Source organism: Kogia breviceps, chromosome 16 (genome assembly GCF_026419965.1).
Source record: "Kogia breviceps isolate mKogBre1 chromosome 16, mKogBre1 haplotype 1, whole genome shotgun sequence".
Lineage (NCBI taxonomy): Eukaryota > Metazoa > Chordata > Mammalia > Artiodactyla > Physeteridae > Kogia > Kogia breviceps.
In genome coordinates, this window is record NC_081325.1 from 67678705 (window position 1) to 67699309 (window position 20605).

The 20605-nt window shown below is 52.9% G+C and overlaps 1 protein-coding gene across 8 annotated transcripts in view; it reads right to left on the reverse strand.

The window, feature by feature from the left end:
• STK24 (serine/threonine kinase 24) overlaps positions 1-20605 on the reverse strand; it is a 116552-nt gene that overhangs the window by 54704 nt on the left and 41243 nt on the right. For 5 of the 8 annotated variants that reach the window (XM_067016614.1, XM_067016613.1, XM_067016607.1 and 2 more), the window contains one exon: positions 3327-3557. Coding sequence is in view for 2 of the 8 variants with exons in the window: in XM_067016607.1 (XP_066872708.1) it covers positions 3327-3557 (231 nt within the window). In the remaining 6 variants the exon portion in view is untranslated. Of the gene's footprint in view, positions 1-3326; positions 3558-10623; positions 10803-11805; positions 11843-20605 lie in introns of those variants that run through there. The other 3 variants (XM_067016611.1, XM_067016609.1, XM_067016610.1) reach the window with 2 other exon arrangements.

Consider the following 20605-nt stretch of genomic DNA (forward strand, 5'->3'; position numbering starts at 1 on the left):
CTGTTGCACTATTCCCTCTCCTCCCTAAATTGTCGGCGTTGTTTTTGTTTTTACTATTTCGGGAAGAAACGTGCTACACAGCAACTCTGTAATTCGATTATAGCTACACAGTCAAAACTCAGGCCACTCTCCTGATCTTCAGTAACGTTCACTATATTTAGACCACTTAGCTATTGTTTCCAATTTCTCCTTCTGGAGTACAGGATTGAAACGAAAACGTAATTCTGAGATCTTCTAATGCAAATTCAGCAAAGGAGAAACCACTTCCTGCTCATTTCCTCTTTACCCAGTCTTGCTGTGTAAAAGTCCCCTCACACAAGGTGAAATCCTGAGGCCCTCTCCCCCATCACCACTTAAAGAACTAAAACGACCAGCTCTGAAAGCTATGGGGAGTTTTAGAAGGGCAGTAAAAACCACACAGAGCACAGTAATCTTCAACTTTGGGTCAAAGACCCATTCATCTTACGCATCAATTTAATTTGTATCTTACCTGACAGTTTGGACCATACTGATTAAACGTCCTAAGCTACCAAGATGATAGGGAAACAGCCTCTGGCTCATGACTGAGGCTCCTCCTCTGGACCAAGGCACGTCACGCAACTCTCTCACACCAAGGACGGCAGGAGTACGGGTCCGGATCCTTGCCCTGCACGGCGGTGCTGTTAGTACCGTTTAACAAGAGCAGTCCACGTGTTTTCACCACATTGGACAGAAAGGCTTAAGGAATTAAGGGCAGCTTTTCAGGATGGTGCTATTACTCCTGGCATTCCTGAGGCAGTTACATCTTCTGAAGGACAGTCTGCCTGGTAAAATACATAAAGCACTGCAGACGAAATTATCACAGCTCTCCATCCCACCCGAGCACAGTCAGTGGAGAAAGTCACCCCAGGGGGCACTCCACCTCCCTCGCGCGGAGAAAGTGGCCTTGGGAAGGACCGTCTAGCTCAGCTCCAAGCCCATCGGCTCTGCCGTGCAGCGCACGATTAGACGGCGGTTCCCAGCCCCTCCTGGTTCGGTGCAGCCACGGGGCCGAGCCTGGCTGGGGGCTGTGAGCGGGAACAAGGGGCCCTGTGTCCTGGCCTGGGTACACGAGAACTCCCCTCGGGGGCCTCCCTTTTCGCCCCCGTGCTGACTGAAGGCAGCCGAGCACACCACGTGTGGAGGGAGGAAGAGCTGCAAGACAGAAGGAACCTAGGTTCCTGAGTAACTGCTTGGAGGAAAGCCACCCACAGACCAGGGCTATGAGTGAGCCACAAATAAACTTCTATCATACTGAGCCATTAAAAACCTAGGGTGTGTATTCCAGCAACTGACACTAGGTTAACTAAATAAATTCACTGGCCCACTATAGACCAAGGGTAGACTGACTTGGAGTCAGCAACTCAGGAAGGACAGGACGTACCAGATGGAACCTCTAGATACGTACAGTCAAGGTGACACCACATTTGGCCACAGTAGAGCAATCACCTCGCCATGCAGTAAAAAAAATTCTGCTGCGGAGCCCGGGCTGAAGGAGACACCTGCAAACCACGCTGATGCTGAACTCCCACGGCAGTCAGGTATTAGCTGGTATACGTCGGCAAGCCTCTGCGAGGATCTTCCACACTTCCTCTGCCGAAACTACCATAGTTCACATTAAAATCCAACGTACCACATGAAACCTAACTCCGAATTCACTATGCAACTATTCTGACGTCATTTCACAAAGGAGAACTGATACAGTAGACAGAGTTCAAGTCGAGTCTCTTCAGCTGTTGAGTTTTTCCTCAAAAGGAGTTTCACATAAAGAAGACCTCTGCTTTCCCTATGGAAGCCACAGGTGCTCTCCTCTTGGACCATGCATATGACGAAGCTTACCGTGCTGCCCCTTTGCCCGGCCAAGGCCCAAGCTGGATGCTCCCCCCGCCAACGGCAACGCTCATGGCTGCCGCGGGCCACCCTCCCTGCTCCTTGTGGTGGACACATCCTCCACCACAAGGTAATGTCAGAGACAAACGTGAAGGAATAAACCCGATCAATTACGGAAGGAAACTGACGCTCCCTAAGTGCCCGCTACATGCCAGGTACTTTCACATACTCAGTTCCATGTACTCTTTGCAACAACGAGGCGTATACCATAATTTTCCATTTTACAAATGAGGAAGTAAAGAAGTTTAAAAAAACTCAGTCCTGGACAACTGACTCCGAAACTTATTCTTCCCCTTTCAAAATGCTGCATTTGACCTCTGACATACTGCCATTCTTTAGGCAACTGAAGAAAACATAGAATTACCATCCAATTTTTATTTCCTTTAAATATTCACTTTAGCGAATCAACAGTTCTCAAAAGATCCATCCTCCCACTTACACCTTATTATTAACATTTCCACAAAATCAAAGCCTGCACCAGCCCTCTTGACCCCAGAACACAGGGAGGGCTACGACATGGAGAACTGAGAGGACGAACCCAGGGCAGGAGGAGGCCTAGTCTTACATTACCCAGGCGTACTGCTGCCTCCATTAGGAAAGAGTTCTCTCTACCTGTGACGCTTTCGTTTCCACAGAGAATTGTTTCAGAAACTTCTTCACCAATTCTTCAGATTTCCAAAACCCCATTTGAAAGATAGGACATTTCTAAGTGCAGTAAAACAGGCATACGTCAAGGAACTTGAAACACACAAGGGACCATCTTAAACTTCTCTAGCGGTAGAGCACAACGACTGCAACAGGCGTCCAGGCAGGACTGGGAAACCATCTTTAACACAATGCTTTCCCGCTTGAAGAACTGCGTGAAGATCGAGCACGAGCTGCGGTTGTTGTGTTACAACTACTGCTTTATTTAAGTAATTACTTACTAACCGAGAATTCTTCAAAGTCAAATGTAGATAAACCAGCTCACTAACCAACGTTCTCAATTCTCAGCAGTTTAAAAAAAAAAAAAAAAAAAGCACTGAATCAAAACACATTGGATAACTGAAAATATCAAGACTAATATTCTCAGGTTGGCCTGAGTTCTTACCACAAACCACGCTAAAATTAGGTGATGAGCAGTTGTTGTTATAATAGCTTAAGACACGCACTCCTGACGACAAAGTCTCACTCAGAAATACTTTCTTGTTTGAAAGGGCGTTTCAACATCAAACACTTTTTACCAAAAATACATTCTATCAGTGACATTTAAGATGATAGAACCATCAGAGACGGGTTGTTTTGACTGCAAAGGTCAGAACACTCCTCCTTCCTCTGAAAACCTGCTGTGCTATTTATCGAAGTCCTTCCCGTCCGAGGCTCGCGTCTCAGTCAGGTGCTGCATGATGGAAAACCGCGTCTGCATCTTTAAGCCTTACCTTCAGATAGGATCCATAATATTTGGTTACGTAGGGACTGTCGCACTGACTCAGCACTGTGATTTCCTGCTGAATGTCCTCTATCTCATCTTCAGCCTCTTCCAGATCAATGATTTTTATGGCGACCACTTTCTGAGTCCGATTGTCAATGCCCTTGAACACCTCACCAAAAGAGCCCTTCCCGATTTTCTCCAGTTTGGTAAAAAGCTCTTCTGGATCTGCTTTCAGGTTCTGTAGGACAGAAGGAAAAGAAAGGAAATTTTAGTAACTCACAGGGCTATACAGCTCCGTCCGTGTACTGATAACATACATACGCTGGTCTTTCAAGGAACCGGTAACGTTTTCCTCACTTAAGGATCAGGCTGTGGTGACCACGGGCCTTCACATTCAGGACACAAAGATTTCTAAATCTCACCTGCGTGTGCACATTAGACTATGAAACACGGCACGTGTGCAAACAAAAACTATGACCCAGCTAGATTATAAAAACTGGGGAAGGCGCCAGCTTTTGTATAATTAAAGTAAATAAATACCAGAACACTTAGACATGCAGACTTATTGAAAAAAATCACTCTTGTCTAAGCAAAAATTCTACTTTTCTCCCCATGTTCCCCCCTCAACTCTCTTAATTTAGGTAGGTATATACTAAAACATAGGTTAACTAGCATCCTCATATAACAGGGAGGAAAAAAAATGTATGCCCTCACTTAATTGTTTCAGAAGAGGCCGTGTCCAACAAATACAGTCTCACGCATCTTCGCTTACAGCTACTGCCTTGGCCTAAGTATTTTAAGCAGACCCAGGAAACAATAAGGAACCTGTTTTCTTTCATCAGGTGAACACCATACCCTTGAAAATGGCTTCTAAAAGCTCTTAAACACCAACGTGATTAGCTGAAAAACACACACAGCCTACACTCCCTAGGCTTTAGCTGTAAGGACTCCAACACCCATCCCAACAGCTGCCTGACCAGAGAGAAGTGTGAGCAGCTGAGTTCTCGATGGGCAGCACCTGTCAGCCCCAGGCGGGCGTGAGGGGTGACGCTGACGCTTAGCGAGGAGAGCCCCGCAGCCCCACGGGGCAACAGAAGGCCGGGAGCCGCCCACCCTACAGACACACCTTCCCTGTGAAATAGCGGGGAGGAGGAGGAGGAGGAGGAGGGTTGAAGGAGGAAGGACACCAGACACAGAAGAGGGTCCCACAGAACGTAAGGGGTCACAGACACAGAACTACGGCAACCTGGGCGGCACTGGGTTAACCGAGCCTCGTGGGCGAACCGGGCGCCCCACTAACCTGCCGTCCCAGGTGAACCCGCAGAGTGGCCAGCGGTGCTTCCGAGGAGAACTGACACCCACCAGCCCCCTTCCCACGCGAACAACGGACCCCGGCGACACAGGCGCGAACGGACACCACAGAGGCCCCACGTGAGACGGCACAGTGGACAACGTGAAAGCCCACGGGTCTCGCCCACAAACGTGAGGAAAGTGAGATATGGGGTGACCAGGAAAGGGGGACACGAGAGGCCGCGTCCGTTTCCAGCAGCTACGGACTCTCCCGTTCTCACGCCCTTTCCCTTCTGTCCTCCCCTCCGGGGTGAGGAAGGCTGGCCCTCCTTCTCAAGGCCAATCCCAGAAGCTTCAAATCCGCCCTGCCCTCCCCCGGGGACGCGGCTTCATCCCCGACCCCCTTCTTCTCCACGTGCCCCTCCCGCCCGTCTCTGCCCTGGGCAACACGCGGGGGTGTCTACCACTGAAAAACCGACGCCACCTCGCTGCAGGCCGCCCTCCCCGCTCACTCCTCCCCGACGTCCCCGCCCCCCTCCCCCACCCCCCCCCCCCGCAAGCTCCCCCCGTCACGGTCCGGCTCCTGCTCTGGCGTCGGGTCCTCCACGTGGTCGGCCCCACGCGGCCTGCCCGCCCCTCGGCATCTACGACGCTACTCCCCGCTCGTCCTCCTCCGGTCTCCCTGGAGCCAGAAGGGTCTTCAGGCACAGACCCGCCCGGTCTGGCCGTCATCGAGGGCAGCCACCCCGAGGCTCCAGGCTTGGCCTCCTGTCTTTCTCTCCTCCTTCTCCCCGGGGTTTGGGACCCTGTTCCCCAAACCTGGCTAGTGAAGAATCACCCGGGACACTCAGAGGTCCCAAAACACTCGCCCGGTCATAAAGGGTGGGGGGGGGGGGGGGGTCATGTAATCCATATTTTCAAAAGACCCCCACTGAACAGGCACCTCTGAAAACAAACTTCTAAATTACAGGGTAAGAGAGTGGCAGGGACATATACACACTACCAAATGTAAATTAGATAGCTAGTGGGAAGCTGCCGCATAGCACAGGGAGATCACCTCTGTGCTTTGTGACCACCTAGAGGGGTGGGATAGGGAGGGTGGGAGGGAGGGTGACACAGGAGGGAAGAGTTATGGGAACATATGTATATGTATAACTGATTCACTTTGGTGTAAAGGAGAAACTAACACACTATTGTAAAACAGTTATACTCCAATAAAGATGTTAAAAAATAAATAAATATATGATGTCACTGCCCCCCAAAAAATAAATAAATTACAGGGTATGTAGTAACTTCCAAACTGCCGGTGCAGTCCTTTGAGCTTTAACTCCCAGGATCCACCGCTTGCTGATACCTCCTCGGCCTGGACGCACCGAATCTGTCACCTCTGCCTCGGAACCGGCCGTCCTCCACGCCCACAGCCTCCCTCGCCACGCTGCACGCCACGCTGCACGCCACGCTGCGGGCATTCGGGAGCCACGTCCTACTCTCCTCGCCACCTGTGGGCCTGGGCACACCCCTGACGGTCCCAGGTGTCCCCCGAGCAGTAAGAAGACCACAGCCTCACACTGACCCAAAGGACACGCTGACTCCGCGAGACAGAGCGCCTGGGTGGGGGGAACTGGTTGGAAGGGTTAAGGGAGAGGCAGTGAGAGCCGCCTGAACTCCATTAGCAGTGATTCTCAACTCTCGGGCGCATCAGAATCACCTGGCGGGCTTATCAGACCCGTGTCCCCCCAAGGCCTGCGGCAGTGCATCTGGGGGGAGCCAAGCATCAGCGCCCAGGTGATGCAGGTGCTGCTGGTGTGGGGACCACGCTTTGAGAACCGCTGCTTAGCAGACGGGGGGCGGGAAGCAAGGCAGCCCTGACTAGATGAGGTGCCACCACAACGAGGCTTGTTTTAGGTCAGCTGACCTGACCTCCCTGCACTGACTGCCCCACCCCCATACTGAGAAAAACAGTGGCGTTCCTTTTGGGGAGTTAATTAAAACAAAGCCAACAAGAATGTATCCAAACCCCTCCACCATGCCGAGATGGGAGTGTGGGAGATTGCTCCAAAAATAATGGCCAATGACTGCCGGCTGTTTCCACAGCCCTTCAGCACTCCTCCAGCAAGAAAGGAATAGACTTAGGTCCCCATCCCTTGAATGTGGGCTGGTCTTGTCACATGTTTTAACCCACAGAAGGTGGTGACTTCTGAGCCGAGGCCTCAAAGGGCCGGGGAGGCGGGGAGAGAGCGTGCGGTGGGAGGTCCATCACAGCTACTGCACGGCCCCCCGCTGAGGCCCAGGACGTGCACTCGGCCGGCCGCGGTCACCCAGCCTGAACCCCGGCACAGCAGAGCAGCCTCGAGGGCGCGCCCGGCCAAAACCCCGTCAATCCACAGAATCCGTCTCGTTTACATCACGTTCTGGTTGGTGTGTTACTGCACCCCAGGAGAGAACTGGTACAAAAGCGGACGCCAGAAGCAGGGCGTTGCCCCAGCACAGGCCCTGACGGCAGAACCGCTGTGGACCGCTTGCTAACTGCCTCTCTCTGCCCCGCTCTGAACACAACCACCTACCTCAGCTACCTCATTCCCGTCCCTCCACAGGGTGTGGGGTGTGTCTTTTCAATTCACGGCTCTCTGAATCAACTGAAGCCCACCCCCAAGCAGCTGCAATGCGGCAGCCCCGTCCACATCTAGCCCGGACCTGGGGCGTGCGTGCGCAGACTTGAAGGCCACTGCTGCACCCGGAGGGAAGGGCGGGATGGGAGGAGAGGATTGTATCCCACAGCTCGGAGGGACAGAAATCCTTGGGACCAGAAGACCGGCCCGGAGACTGTTACCATAGTGGCTTTAATGAATAACCCACCCCCAAGCCCAGGCCCCTATTCAACTTTGCCTGCTGCTCCCCTTGAATCTGGGCTAGCCCTGGGATCCACGCTATGCTATTTAGGAGGTTAAGCCTGAGGCCCTGCAGCCTTCACCTCCATCACACCTAAGGAGGCCTGAGCTGGCTGCTGGAGAGGAACGGTGGAGAAGAACCCAGGCCTTAGCCACCCAGCGGGACGCCCAGCGTCCTAGCTGACCTTAGGCCAGCAGCTCTCCTGCCGACCACAGGCAGTGAGTGAGTCCCAGCGAGACCTGAGGGAAAACTCCAGGTCAACCCAAGGGTTTGTGAGAAATGCTATATCATTACTGTTTTAGGCACAAAGTTCTGGGGGGATCTGTCACCCAAAAGATAACAGAATTCAACAGAGATCACCGATCACTGCCAGACAAAAGTGTCCATTCCTGAGGGCAGGGTACAGACAGATGTTCTATATATACTTGGGAGAAGAGTGTTTCGATTCAATAAATTGCCCGACTTTCCTTTTGCCGGGTCTAAAACAGCTTAGAAAACAGCTGTTTTCACTATACTGCCTTGACCATCCTCCCCAAAGCCCTCTCCCCGGCATCCACACCTGTGAAGTTTGCGCACTTTTTCTGCCTCGCATCTCTGCTCGAGTGCAGTGTGGCATTCCATGCTCCTGGCCACTGTATTACCAGCTATAAACCGGAATAAAACCCGGCCCTGGCAAGAAGGGAGCCGTCTGCCAAGACAGTGACGGCAGGCCCTAAGCAAGCAGGGTCCTCGCCCTTTGGCAATTCTCGCCTAAGTTCATCACCATGCACTGCAACCCCGTGCAGTGCGGGAAGGAAATCAATGCCAGAGGTGACCTAGTCCGCAAAGGCACGTCAAGATTCTGCTGCCAGAATCTGTTCTCCGAGGGAAGTAGATCTCCTTGGTAGGAAAGGTGCCGTTCTGCCAACCATCTTGAGAATTCTCTTTTCAGAAAAAGGTCTAAGCTGAACCAAGCACTGGGTCATTATCCAAGACTGGAAAGGCCTGCCGGCCCCTCACCCCACCCGTCCCACGTGCCTCAAAGGCGACCGGCCCCTGGGCAGGAGTGAGGACGCGCAGAGGCTCAGCCTCCTCTGGGCAGGGGAAGGCCAGGGCCCTCCCCCACCGTTCCCTTCTCCTAGGGCAAGGAGCTGGGGGACCAGAAGGGCGGGGGTTGGATGCTACCTGCACGTCCCACTACTCAGGTCTGGGACCAGTGGCTGAAGAACATCACTCAGATGCCCAGCGCAACCTTGGCAACCTTCTCATTCCCGCACTGAGCCAGGAGCGCACGCTCTAGGGCAGAGGGGGGTGTGAGTCGTGAACACGCTCACTAACCCGTGTGACCCCACGAGCTACTCACCATCTAGGTCTGTGTTTCCCCCCCCCGAGGGAAGGGCTGGAGAGAGAAAGAAGGAACAGCAACAGCAGCGTCCCTCCAGATTAAAGGCCACTAAGAGTGGGGACCTGGCACCCACCGACTGCAGCGCGTGTCCCGGCCACTGTCTATAGAAGGAGGCACTCAGATGCTGATGCCTCGTCTCTACTCACGTCTCTCCCATAGCCCTCAAAACTTTCCCCACCTATGTCAAGAAACAGCCCAACTTCCCATTTGGGGGAGCCTTGAGGTTAAGTGAAAATTTTCAGGAAATGACACGTATGACACTTAGTTTTCCTACTTCTTGTGGCTTTATTTTGTCTTTTTCATCACCCTTTTCATCGTGACAACTCCAGGCCATCTGTCTCTTTAAACTTTAGTCAGCTGAATTCTGAGCCTTTCTATACACTCTCACACCTTGTCTTGTTTATTTTTAATTTCAAGATTTAGAAAAACCAGGGCATCCTAAAGTCAGGATCCTTGAAACTGACCAAAATATGGAGAAGATGCATTTCCCTCAGTTCAGAGGGCCCAGGTATACAGGTCTGGGCTCTGAAAATGCTCCCAAGCCCCTTCGCCATCAAGCCCAGGAAAGCCTTCCCTGGCTCAGGATCGTGGGAAGAGCTGCAGAGCCAAGGGAACGTGCCCAGGGGACCTGGAATCACCAGTGCCACAGACCTTTCTCACTAACTGTGATTTGGAAGTTTGGGGGCAACAGGCTACCCCAAAGCCTGGGATCTCCCAGAAACAGGAAATGAACAGGCATGAGCACAGCAGAAGCAACTGTCACAGCGCCACGCGGCACAGGGAGGGGCCCAAACCTCCGGGATTCTGTCCTCTGAGAAGCGGACATCCAAGGGTGTGACGGCTGCTCCCCCCAACTCGCCCCCCTCCCGAGAGATGGTCCAGAGCTGCCCAGCTGGAGCTCAGGCTTCTACAGTAATTCAGCCCATTTCATAATCCTTTGAGAGAATTCATTAAAATACTTCCATGATGACTTAAGTGTTTTATATTTTTAAACCTGAACAGCTATTACTGTGTTCTTTTGATCACCTCTGGCAAGGAGAAATGCGCCTGGCATCACTAATCGACTTTCAAAGGCCCTCAGCTTCAGAGGTACCGCTCGTACAGCTGCGCACACGACACCGCCCTGGGCTGAAGCCAAGCTCCAGGAAAAGAAAAAGGAACTGTCTAGGTTTGCCGTGTTCTAATACTTAGCCTTTATCACATCAGCATCCCCGAAGCAACAGACAAGAGGGCACCGGGATTCAGCTGGGTGTGGACCAGGTGGGGCCCCTCCTCTTCCCAACTTGGCAAGCATCCCCGGTGAAGCACAGAACTCTCCTCCTGGAGCTGAACTCGGCCCCAGAGCCCTGCCCTCCCCACCTGCCGCCGCGACAGCGTTACTGTCTTCCATTCCCAAAGCTGGAAACGCCCGCACCGCAGTGGCTTTCTTGCCCCTACCTCCCAACTGTCTCTGCACGCGGCCCCCGCGGCCGGGGCCTGACCCCGCCCCGCCGGCCCTCCTTCACCCACCCGCCGCGGCCACGGCTACGCCTCCAGCTGCCCGGACCCTCGAAGCGCGTGGTTTCCCTGCACTGCCTAACGCAGCCGGGACAACACGCCGCCTCGAGACTGCAGTTACACACGCTGGCCGCGAGGCCGACCCGCAAAGCCCCTTCCCGCCTCCGCTTCCTGCTGCTCTCCCCGCTCACCCTCCCATCGCCCGACTTCCTAACACCGTCTCCCAGCGCCCAGGGTTACGTACCGTAATGACTCCACGCGCAGCGAATTCTCCAAGCGGCGTGGAGAATTAGAGGCGTGGAGAACAGACGCGTGGTTGTAGGGCGGGGCGGGGGCGACGAGTGAGGGGCAACTCAGGGAGATTCCACGTGCTGGCCGCGAACAGCTCTGCATCCGACTGCCGTAATTCTACTCGAACTTCTTCTGCCCCAAAGAGACCACTATTATTTCACTGTTACAGGTGAAAAGTTCCCATTTGCCGTTTCATACCCTCTCGACCCTAATGGCTCCCTGGAGTAAAGAGAGCAGGGCTCCAGGGCTCCTCTTTGCCAGAGCGTGATTTTTATGCCACTGGTTGAAACTGTTATTAACATTTCACAGATGATCTTCCCCCCTGAGATTATGATTACCACTTAAGAATGTATTTTATAATCTTGCCAACCTAACCCAGCAAAGAGGTGAGAGCATGGGTGCCTGCAGGCACCCACCCAGGCCCCCTTAAAAAGCAAACACTGTAATCCAAACCAAACACCCAGGGGGCTTCCCTGGGGGCGCAGTGGTTAGGAATCCGCCTGCCAATTCAGGGGACACAGGCTCGAGCCCTGGTCCGGGAAGATCCCACATGCTGCGGAGCAACTAAGCCCACGTGCCACAACTACTGACCCTGCTCTCTAGAGCCCGCGCACCTAGAGCCCGTGCTCCGGAACAAGAGAAGCCACCGCGGTGAGAAGCCCGCGCACCTCAACGAAGAGAAGCCCCCGCTCGCCCCAACTAGAGAAAAGTCTGCGCGCAGCAACAAAGACCCAACGCAGCCAAAAATAAATATAAATTTTTTAAAAAATTTAAAATAACAAAAACCCAGCCAAAGTTCAGAGCATTACGTGGAGGAAATGAAGAAAATGCAACCACAGCCTAAACAAACTGGGAGACCCAGTGTGCACCAGATGCTCTGCTCTGATTCTGCAGAGTATCATTTGGGGCAGCAGCTATACAAGCCCCGGAGAGAAAAGACACTAGAACCCCTCCCCCCAACAATAAGCTACCAAACAGAGAGATTCAATGCTGTCCTTCTGAATACTTAATTTATCTGACAAAAATTCGGGTCTCTAAGCAACCATAAGCACCCGGAGTCCAAACAACACAAGTTCAGATCTCAGTTCTACCAAATTACCAGCGAGTCACTGAACCACCCAGCCTGTTTCCATACCTGTGAAACGGGGTAACACTACTTAACTTCTTAGAATGTTGAAAGGATAAAATCAGAACATAAAGAAAGCTCCTCATGTGGTATCTGCTAAACAGTAAGTCATTAGTAAATAGAAACCACTTTTGTCGCTGCAGTTGTTTTTCTGTGTGTGTACTTAATACTGAGCTATTTTTTCTGATAACACTTGGTCAAGGTTGACTAGAAGCCTCTCATCTGAACTAGAAGGCGAAGTAAAACCCAGATCATGGACTCACAAACCAGCACACCCTCCACGGCACTATCTTAAAATCAGCTAAAATAACGAGGCCTTTTCTCCCTCAGGAAGGGAACAAGGAGAATTCTAGGAGTGAGCACCCTCAGAAAGAGAGAAGGAAACATCTGCAAAACTCCTAAGGTACAGAAGGCCACCCGTGGTGCAGGTTACAGAAACCACTGGCCAGGGAGGCCCAAGGGCCCTGCAGCCTGGGTGGTGTTCTAACGCAAGGCTCCGGAGAGGGCACCGAGCCACAGGGATGCAATGACCCCCACCCCGCCCAAGTATGAGGCTCTCGGGGCTAAGAAATGATGCTAGGAGCCATAAATAAAGAGAAGATCGCACCTGTGAACCTTCCAAGCGTTCCATAAACCTCCCTTTTTAACTTTCCTATAACGGGGACTACTAGATCCCTTAAAACAGAGAAGGAAAGAAGGCTCTCCGTGGGCAGCCTCAGGAGAAGGGACTCAAGCTAGATGAGCACAAGGGATGTTAAATGGAAAAGGAAAAGCAGGCCCAAGCGCAGGGAGAATTACAGCAAAGGCGGCAGAATGTGACAAGCACAGGCCTGGGGCACACAGCACACCCCACCAGCTAGTCAAGAGGACCACGTGCCCCCTGTACAGAAACACATACTTTTAGTGTGTGAAAGAGGAATCCTGTTAGCTGTTTCTGAGCAGAAACTTGAGCCTAAGAGATCACCTTGCAAAACCACCTGCAGGAGATTCGAATGCACAAGGCGGCTTCATGCCGACACCCATAAACGAGCTAGATTCGCAAAATCCTGGCCTCCCGCAGGCCACAACTTAGGTGCGGTTGGAAGCCGCGAAACTCTTTGGTCTTGGACATGGCCTGGGTGGAAGGAAGCCGTGAGAAAGAGGACCACCATTTCTGAATGCCCTCCTGAAGGAGGTATCATCTCCACCTTACGGTGGTTATGGGATTTGTCCAAGGGCACAGCACACGTGACAGACCCTGAAATGGAACTCGGGGCCATCTTCCAAAGGGTGAGCGTGTTGACAACTGCCTCCCAAGTTCTGACAGCAAAACACCGTAGAAAGAGCACAAAATTAAGACGCACAAGACCTGGGCTTTTCCCCTGCTGTAACGTTTTGCTGCATGACCTTGAGCAAGGTCTTAACTTCTCAGTAGAACGGAACAAGGACGCCTGAAGCATTTATCTACCTCACAGGTTCCTCAGAGGATCAAATCAGCCCAAGTAAGAGGGGAAAGCGAGGAGCACTGCAAACCCTTTCCCAGCGCGCAGATGGCGGCTGTGTTACCTTGCAGGGCGTGCGCTCTTGGAAAGCACGTCCAAGGCCAAGCGAGGTCACCTTTAAAACAGCATTCGGCTTTGAAGACGTTTTTAGAAATCACCAAAACACTGGCCAAAACACTTAACTGAGAACGAACCATACGCAACACAACGCAACGCGGTCCTGACGAGATTAAAAACTACTGTCATTTTAGAGTATGGCTTAACTTTACATTCCTATTTTTTAATACAAATTATGCTTCCCATAAATATCTTTAAGCGAATTAGACGCAAATAAAATGCCCTGAAAACCTGTCTCATCGGTTTAATCTAACCATTACATTTCAAGAGGCATTCTGTACTCAAACTAAAATCGGGCAATCTGTCTAATCAAGCCTATTAACCTGTAAAGGCTTTTCTCTCATTCTAACAAGTTTAAAGCTCACTCTTTATCAAGGTCTTTCCCACACCTCCCCCACCTAAAAATCAAGCTGCACTTTTTATAAAATACATACAGGAATACACACACACACACACACACACACACACACACGGCCAATGTGAAGTTTATAAACAAACAAAAAGAAGACCCCCAACAAGCCAAATACCCTTTTATGGGGATTTGCCCAGAAATCCTACAACCAGCAATCTCTGCACCGTCTAAAACCCATTCAACTCTGGAAGCAGCCCACAAAGAAACTTGGGGGGCCCCCGGGCGCCTCCCTGGCCTGCGAAGCCCCTCGCACACTACTGCCATCGGAGAACCGTCACGGTCACCCGTTAGCGGGCCCTACACACGGCCGGTGACCACCCCCCCCACCAGCAGCCAGGCACAGCCGGACACAAACAGAACAGGGGAACTCCTCACTCTGACTTGATAAGCAGGTCTCGGGTCAGGACCTTCTCTCTCACCCCCAGCGCCGCCTCGGGACCCGGGGCTCCCCCTGAGGGGCAGGAGCCAAGCTGCTACGGGCCCCACCCCTCAAAGGCACCAAGGACGTGGCAGCGTCTCGGCCGGAAGGAAGAAGGAACCACCCGAGGTGTCTGCCGTCTCCTCAGCCTCCCGGGAAGGGAGCAAAAGCCACTGGGACCCAAGCTCCGGGGGAGAGGCTGCAGCCCGCTGGGGGCCCCGCCCGGCGCAGGGGAGCCCCAGGGCGGGAGGTCGGCAGTTCCCAGAGGGGCTGCACACCAGCCAGGACCGCCTGTGCCCCAGCCCCACTCTGCACCAGCAAACCCCGAACTCGGGGGATAGGACCCCAGCCCGAGCATTATTTAAGCCCACCCCCGAAGATTCCAACGGGCGGCCAAGGTTGACAGCAGGGGTCTGGTCTGGGAGGCCACCTGGCGTGTTCACCTGGGAAAATCACGTCGGAGCGGGGGACGGGATGTCCCCCCCGAAGCTCACATTTCTAGTCTTCTCCTCTCCAACCCCTTCCTCTCCTACCTCGCTGACCGAGGACACCCATTCTCTGCCTCTAGCCCCAAGTGTTTTACATTAACTAGTCGGCTGATTTAAGGTCTCCAAAAGAAAAACCTTTATTTACCAAATAAAGCTCTTTAAATAGCAGATGGCTCCAATTAGCTCAGAATTAACAGATTTTTCCTATCCTCAAACTGCCTTTCAGAAGAAGTCTCATTCCTAGCTAGTTGACCAGAGGTCATTTTTAAGTGTGAGGCCTAAACCCCAGGTTTTCACAGAAACGGGCTTTCCTGCATATCACACCGAAACGCCTGCCTCTCCGCAGTGGGAGCCCCTCCTGGCCTGTCGCCACCTCGATCACGGCCTCTTCTAAGCAGCACTTCCAGTCTCTCCCCCGCGTGCTCGCAGGCACGTGACAAATGCCCCACAATCCGGCTCAGTAAACTCATTTCCCCCATGGTATACACCTGTGTGTTTCAATCCACCTGATAAATATTCTACAATGTGTGACAAAAACAGACACCGTTAAATTTATGAATTTATGTCTAGACCTACATACCCAAATAACTAGAAATTCTCCTAAAACTCTTGTCCTTAATATTCAGGGAATCCTAGTAGCAGCATCCTATTCATTTTTATACGGATATTTAAGGTAGAAGCTGCTCTACCTAACAAGAAAATACCATTTTTAGAAAAGCATTTAAAATGAGAGAAAAGTGACCGCAACGAGTCCGGTGAATCTCCCGTTTCTGGCCTCAGCATCTAATGAACACCCCCGGCCCCCACCTGCTCGTGGCCTTAGCAGACAGGTGTCGGGAGCTCTGTGGGGTCAGAGGTCAGAGAGGAGCCACCCCGGGGTGGGCACGTGCTCCGTCCGGGTGTGCGAGCTGAGGGTCCCGGCTGGAAGGCCGCCCGGGGAGGCTCCGCTCGGGGTCAAGCTCCTTCTCCGCACAGACCGAAGAACAAAAGGCTCTGAGGCTGTGGCTACCATCCTGCCGACCGCCCGCCCGCCCGGCACCAGATGCTCGCAGGCCCTGCGCCGGACATCCGGCAGGGTCGCCTTGTTCACACCCGCGGGGACGCGAGGCCTGACTGAGGAGCGAGCCGGGGGACCAAGGGCCCGGGGCTGCACCTCACCCAGGGTCACGGAGCTCGGGGCAAGCCCGGCACCCTGGAGTCCCCACGTAGGGAACTGCGGCCGCCGCCAGGCTCCCGCAGCGGATGGTGGGCCCACTTCTCTTCAGTGAAAGTCTCCCTGGCGGGAAGATAAGGCCTGGGGTTCCTGTGAGGTGACGAGCAGGCCCAGATGTCAGGGCAAAGAGCAAAATCAAGCTAGTTTTGTCGAGCAAGCACTTGATGAAAAATACGCAATGCATTCCAAATAAATTACATATAGCTCACTGAGAAATGAACCCTGGCACCTCCTTTATTAGAACCAAAATGCAAATAACAAGCCAGCCGTGGAGAATATTCCGACCATAGCCCATGCGAAGACGCACTGACAAACGGCAGCAGCTCCCGTTTCCAAGAGCTCCTCCAAGCGAAGGCTCATGCTAAGCAGTTTCCAAAAGTTCTCCTTTGTGGACCTCACAGCTGGCCCAGGAGAAAGAGACCACGAGCCGCATGACACAGCTGAGAAAGCTGAGGTGCAGAGGGCAGGTCACTTACACAAGGTCCCCCATGGCCAGTGGCGGGGGGTTAAGGCCCACTCCGCCTGTGCATCGTGGGTCAGCCTCTAGACGGAAAGTGTGTGTAAGCTGCTGGCTTGGCAGGAGGCCTGACAGGAGAGGAACCGAGGTGGCATGGTCTGCCTTGGGTTACAGCACTGGGATGCTACAACCAGCTCGAGGAGAACAAGCCGATGCCACCTCCAATTCCCTGCAGGTCAACTCGCCTTCCTGTACGTATTTTACAAAAGCCTGCAGTGAGTGTCAGGGAACAAACACATTTGGGCGTCTGTATATTGCAATCAATAATCACATCTCCTTTACCTGAAAATCCTCCAGCTTTTAGAGGCATCGGGGAAAATGGCTGGAATAGAAGAGCTAAGGACAAGGTTGATTTGTCACAAAAAGGAAGGCAGGCCTCCTGCTGCTCCTTGTGGGGTGCGGGGTCCACTAAGCATCCGTTTACCCCTAGGAGGGGCGGCAAGAGGGCATGAGCTGTGTTCAGCGTTGGCCGGCCCACGCTCCACGGCAGTGTTGTGGCTCCGTGTCCACCAGGGAGACGACCACGCCAAGGCAGCTTGTGCAGTGCCGTCCCAGGAGGGCTGGGGCTGGCTGGCCAGCCCTCCCCTCTGAAGGCCCAGACAGCACACAACCTGGGCTCTGTGGGCCCAAGAGTCTCCGCTGCACATTCTTCTTCTCTCTCTCTTTTTTAAAATTTATTTTATTTTTGGCTGCCTTGGGTCTTCGTTGCTGCACGCGGGCTTCTCATCGCGGTGGCTTCTCTTGTTGTGGAGCACGGGCTGTAGGCCCACGGGCTTCAATAGTTGTGGCTCGCGGGCTCTAGAGCGCAGGCTCAGTAGTTGTGGCGCACGGGCTTAGTTGCTCCGCGGCATGTGGGGTCCTCCTGGACCAGGGCTCGACCCCGTGTCCCCTGCATTGACGGGCGGATTCTTAACCACTGCGCCACCAAGGAAGCCCTCTCTCTTCTTTTTAAACGACCACTTGAAAACCTAAAAACCCATTCTTAGCTCATAAGCCAACCAAAACAGGCGGCTGTAGTTTGCCCATCCCCACGCTAGACCATCGAGCCGGCCAACACACAAAACCCTGTCCACCACCGACCACACCAGTAACCCGGATCCCACCGAGGGAACCCAGCGCCAGCACAGGAGCCGCCATGACGTGACGGCTCGCCTCCGAAATAACCTGCCCAACTCGCTCCAGGGAACCGGAACTGCCTCCCCATCCTCCGCCCACCCCACCCTCCCATTGCCCGAAGGGAGGGGGAGAGAGCAGCGCAGCACCTCCCCCGACAGATGAGAAAGCGGAGGCCTGGCGTATATGTCACGGGCCCGGGAACACGGAGCCGGAGGCTGGGGCTCAGCTCCGAAGCCCCTGTTCTATATCGCCCGACGCGACCCCCAACTCCCGCTCTCGGAACGCGCTAGCTGTTAAGGATATTTACAGGGAGAGCTGTGACTGCGGTCTCGGGCAGGGCTCCAGCCAGCCCCGCCAGGGACCAAGACTGTCGAGAAGGGTGAAGGGCACTGGTCTCGCACACGCTCTCATAACAAGGCGCCTGCGTCAGGCTGGAGTGACAGTCTTCCACCCACGGCGGCCTGACATCTGCTCCCGGCACCAGTGGCCCTGCCCAGTGCCCTGTACGCAGTGGCCTCCCCTCCTGCGAGAAGCAGCTCATTTCCAACAGGCCTGGGCCTGGCACGGAGGGGACCCTCAGTGAATGTCAGCTGCCACCTTAGCGGAACAGAGGCAGACAGACCCCCCCCCAGATTAAAGAACCCGCTGGGCACTGGCTGCTCGGCCTCCCCAGCAGGTAGCGCCTGGACAGCGCAGCCGGTGGCCTTCCCGCAGGGGAGCGCTGCCTCTCGGGTAGGAAACGTTAGGGAGTGGAGGGGCGACACAGAACGGCCCGAATCGGATGCCCACATCTGATGAGCGACCCTGGACAAGCTACCTGGTTGCCCTGGACCTCAGTTTTCCTCTTCTGTAAATGGGGTGAGAAGAGCACCTCCGTCAAAGGCTGTGGGAGGGTGAAGTGAGTCAATCCATGCAAAAGGACTAGGTGCCTATTGCTCCACTCAAGTTTACAGCCAGCCGACCCTACGCCTGCACCCAGCCTCCATCCTGCCTTCCGCCATCCCAACAGATACTTGCTTTCCGTCACCCAGCGTCAATGTCGCGAATCCACAGGGAATCAGCAAATTCTCATCACGTCCAGAACCTCCGTCCAGAGCATCACAGTGGACTTCAGGTTTTAGCAAAGAGAAAAGCGTTACCACCTGGGCCATCCCTCTGCTTCAGGGACACTGCTTATCCCTTCCTCAGCAGTGGCTTATCTGCACTTTAAATTGACCTTCAGCTCCAGGGGAGAGGGGTCAGCCCAGCTTACCTGCCCAGTCTCATTGTCTCCCGCCTCTGGGAACCTTTTTTCTCTGCTTCCCAGCGCCTCTCTGTCTGTCTGTCTGTCTGTCTGTCTGTCTCTCTCTCTCTGTGTGTGTGTCTCTCTCTCTCTCTGTGTCTCTCTCTCTCTCTCTCTCTCTCTCACACACACACACACACACACACACGAACACTCCTTTGCTGGAATCATCGCTCTAGAGTGAGCTTCCCACAGTGGTCCACCTGCCACCTAACCTCCCAGGCTCATTCTCTCTTTCCTACACAGCCCCTGGCATCCCTTCTTTCTTGCTTGCTCCTTAATTAGACCCAAACTGAGGTGAAAGAATTTCATCATGACTGAGAAAACCACAGTAAAGATATCACTTTGTTCTGCCCTCTCAAGATCTGCCAGGATTTCTGGAAGATACCATAAGGAAAACTAAAGGAGGAGACACAGGAGCCCAGGGCTGCGGTTCAGGGCGACAATTGAAAGAAATGGGTTAATAACCAAAACTTCCATAGAGAGTTATTCCACCAAAACAGAACAGAGAGGACAAACGGTTTCTATTATCTCAGCCTGCTGTCCACTTTGCACACAATTTTCCATTTCCACCCTGTTCACTCCAGTCGTGTCACCCTGAAGCACACACCTTTTCCACGGGTGAGCTAAGCTGGCTCTAACACTCAAATGCCTCCAAAAGAGTAAATACTGTATTGCAACCTTTTTGTTATTAGATTGCTTTTCTCCATTTTGCCCTATCGGTGTAACATATCCATGTTATATTGGAAGAAGCAGTAAAATCTATGAAAACCACAGTATGTTGTCCCTTCCTATATTAAATTGCTGGAGGGATGGAAAATGGCGCAGCCACTTCAGAAAGCAGTTTGGCAACTTCTCAGAAAGTTAAGCATAAAACCACCATAGGACCCGGCAATTCCACTCTCAAGAGAACTGAAAACACACGCCACTCAAAGACATACGCACAAGCGTGTGCGGCAGCATCACTCATAACAGCCAAACGCTGGAAACAACCTCAACGTCCATCAGCTGGTGAAAGGACGGAGAAATGCGGTGCATCCTTACAACGGACACTATTCAGCAATAAATGGGCTCGAGCTACCAACACAAGCAACGTCATGAACCTGAAGCCAGTGACGAGTGACCACATGCCGTATGACTCCACGGATATGAAATGCCCAGAAATGGCAAATCGATGGAGACAAAAAGCATGAGGGACGAAAATGTTCTACACTAATTTATAGAGATGATTTTACCACTCAGTAAAGTTACTAAAAATCACTGAGTTGTACACCTGGAAGGAAGGCATTTTATGACACGTAAAATATACAACAAAGCTGCTGAACAGAAAGACCACGCGTGGCGTATCTTCGTTCACCTGTCTCGCCAGCGACTGCGGGATGTGTAGGAAAGGCAAAGATGCCATCCGACTCACCCTGCCTCAACACCTTGCAAGATTCCTGGCATGTACTGAGTGCTCAGTGTCCAGGGAACGAATGACTTTTGGAAAAACAAAACAACGTTTCGTCCTCTTCCATAACTTCATGATTCACCAAAGCTCCACGTCCCGTCTGCTCTTCCACCCAATCTAGCGCCCAAATGGAACGGCCTGTAGAGGCCACTAGCCAACGTGTCCATGAAGCTTCGAGATCAGACGTGACCCTGACACTTCAAGATGGATCCTGACCAACTATCTGTGAGGTGCAATATTTGTTCAAAGTTTAAAAATAAAAAGTGTTCCCCTTACGTCTCCGTAATAGCAAAAGAATAAAAAACCTCTGGGGCT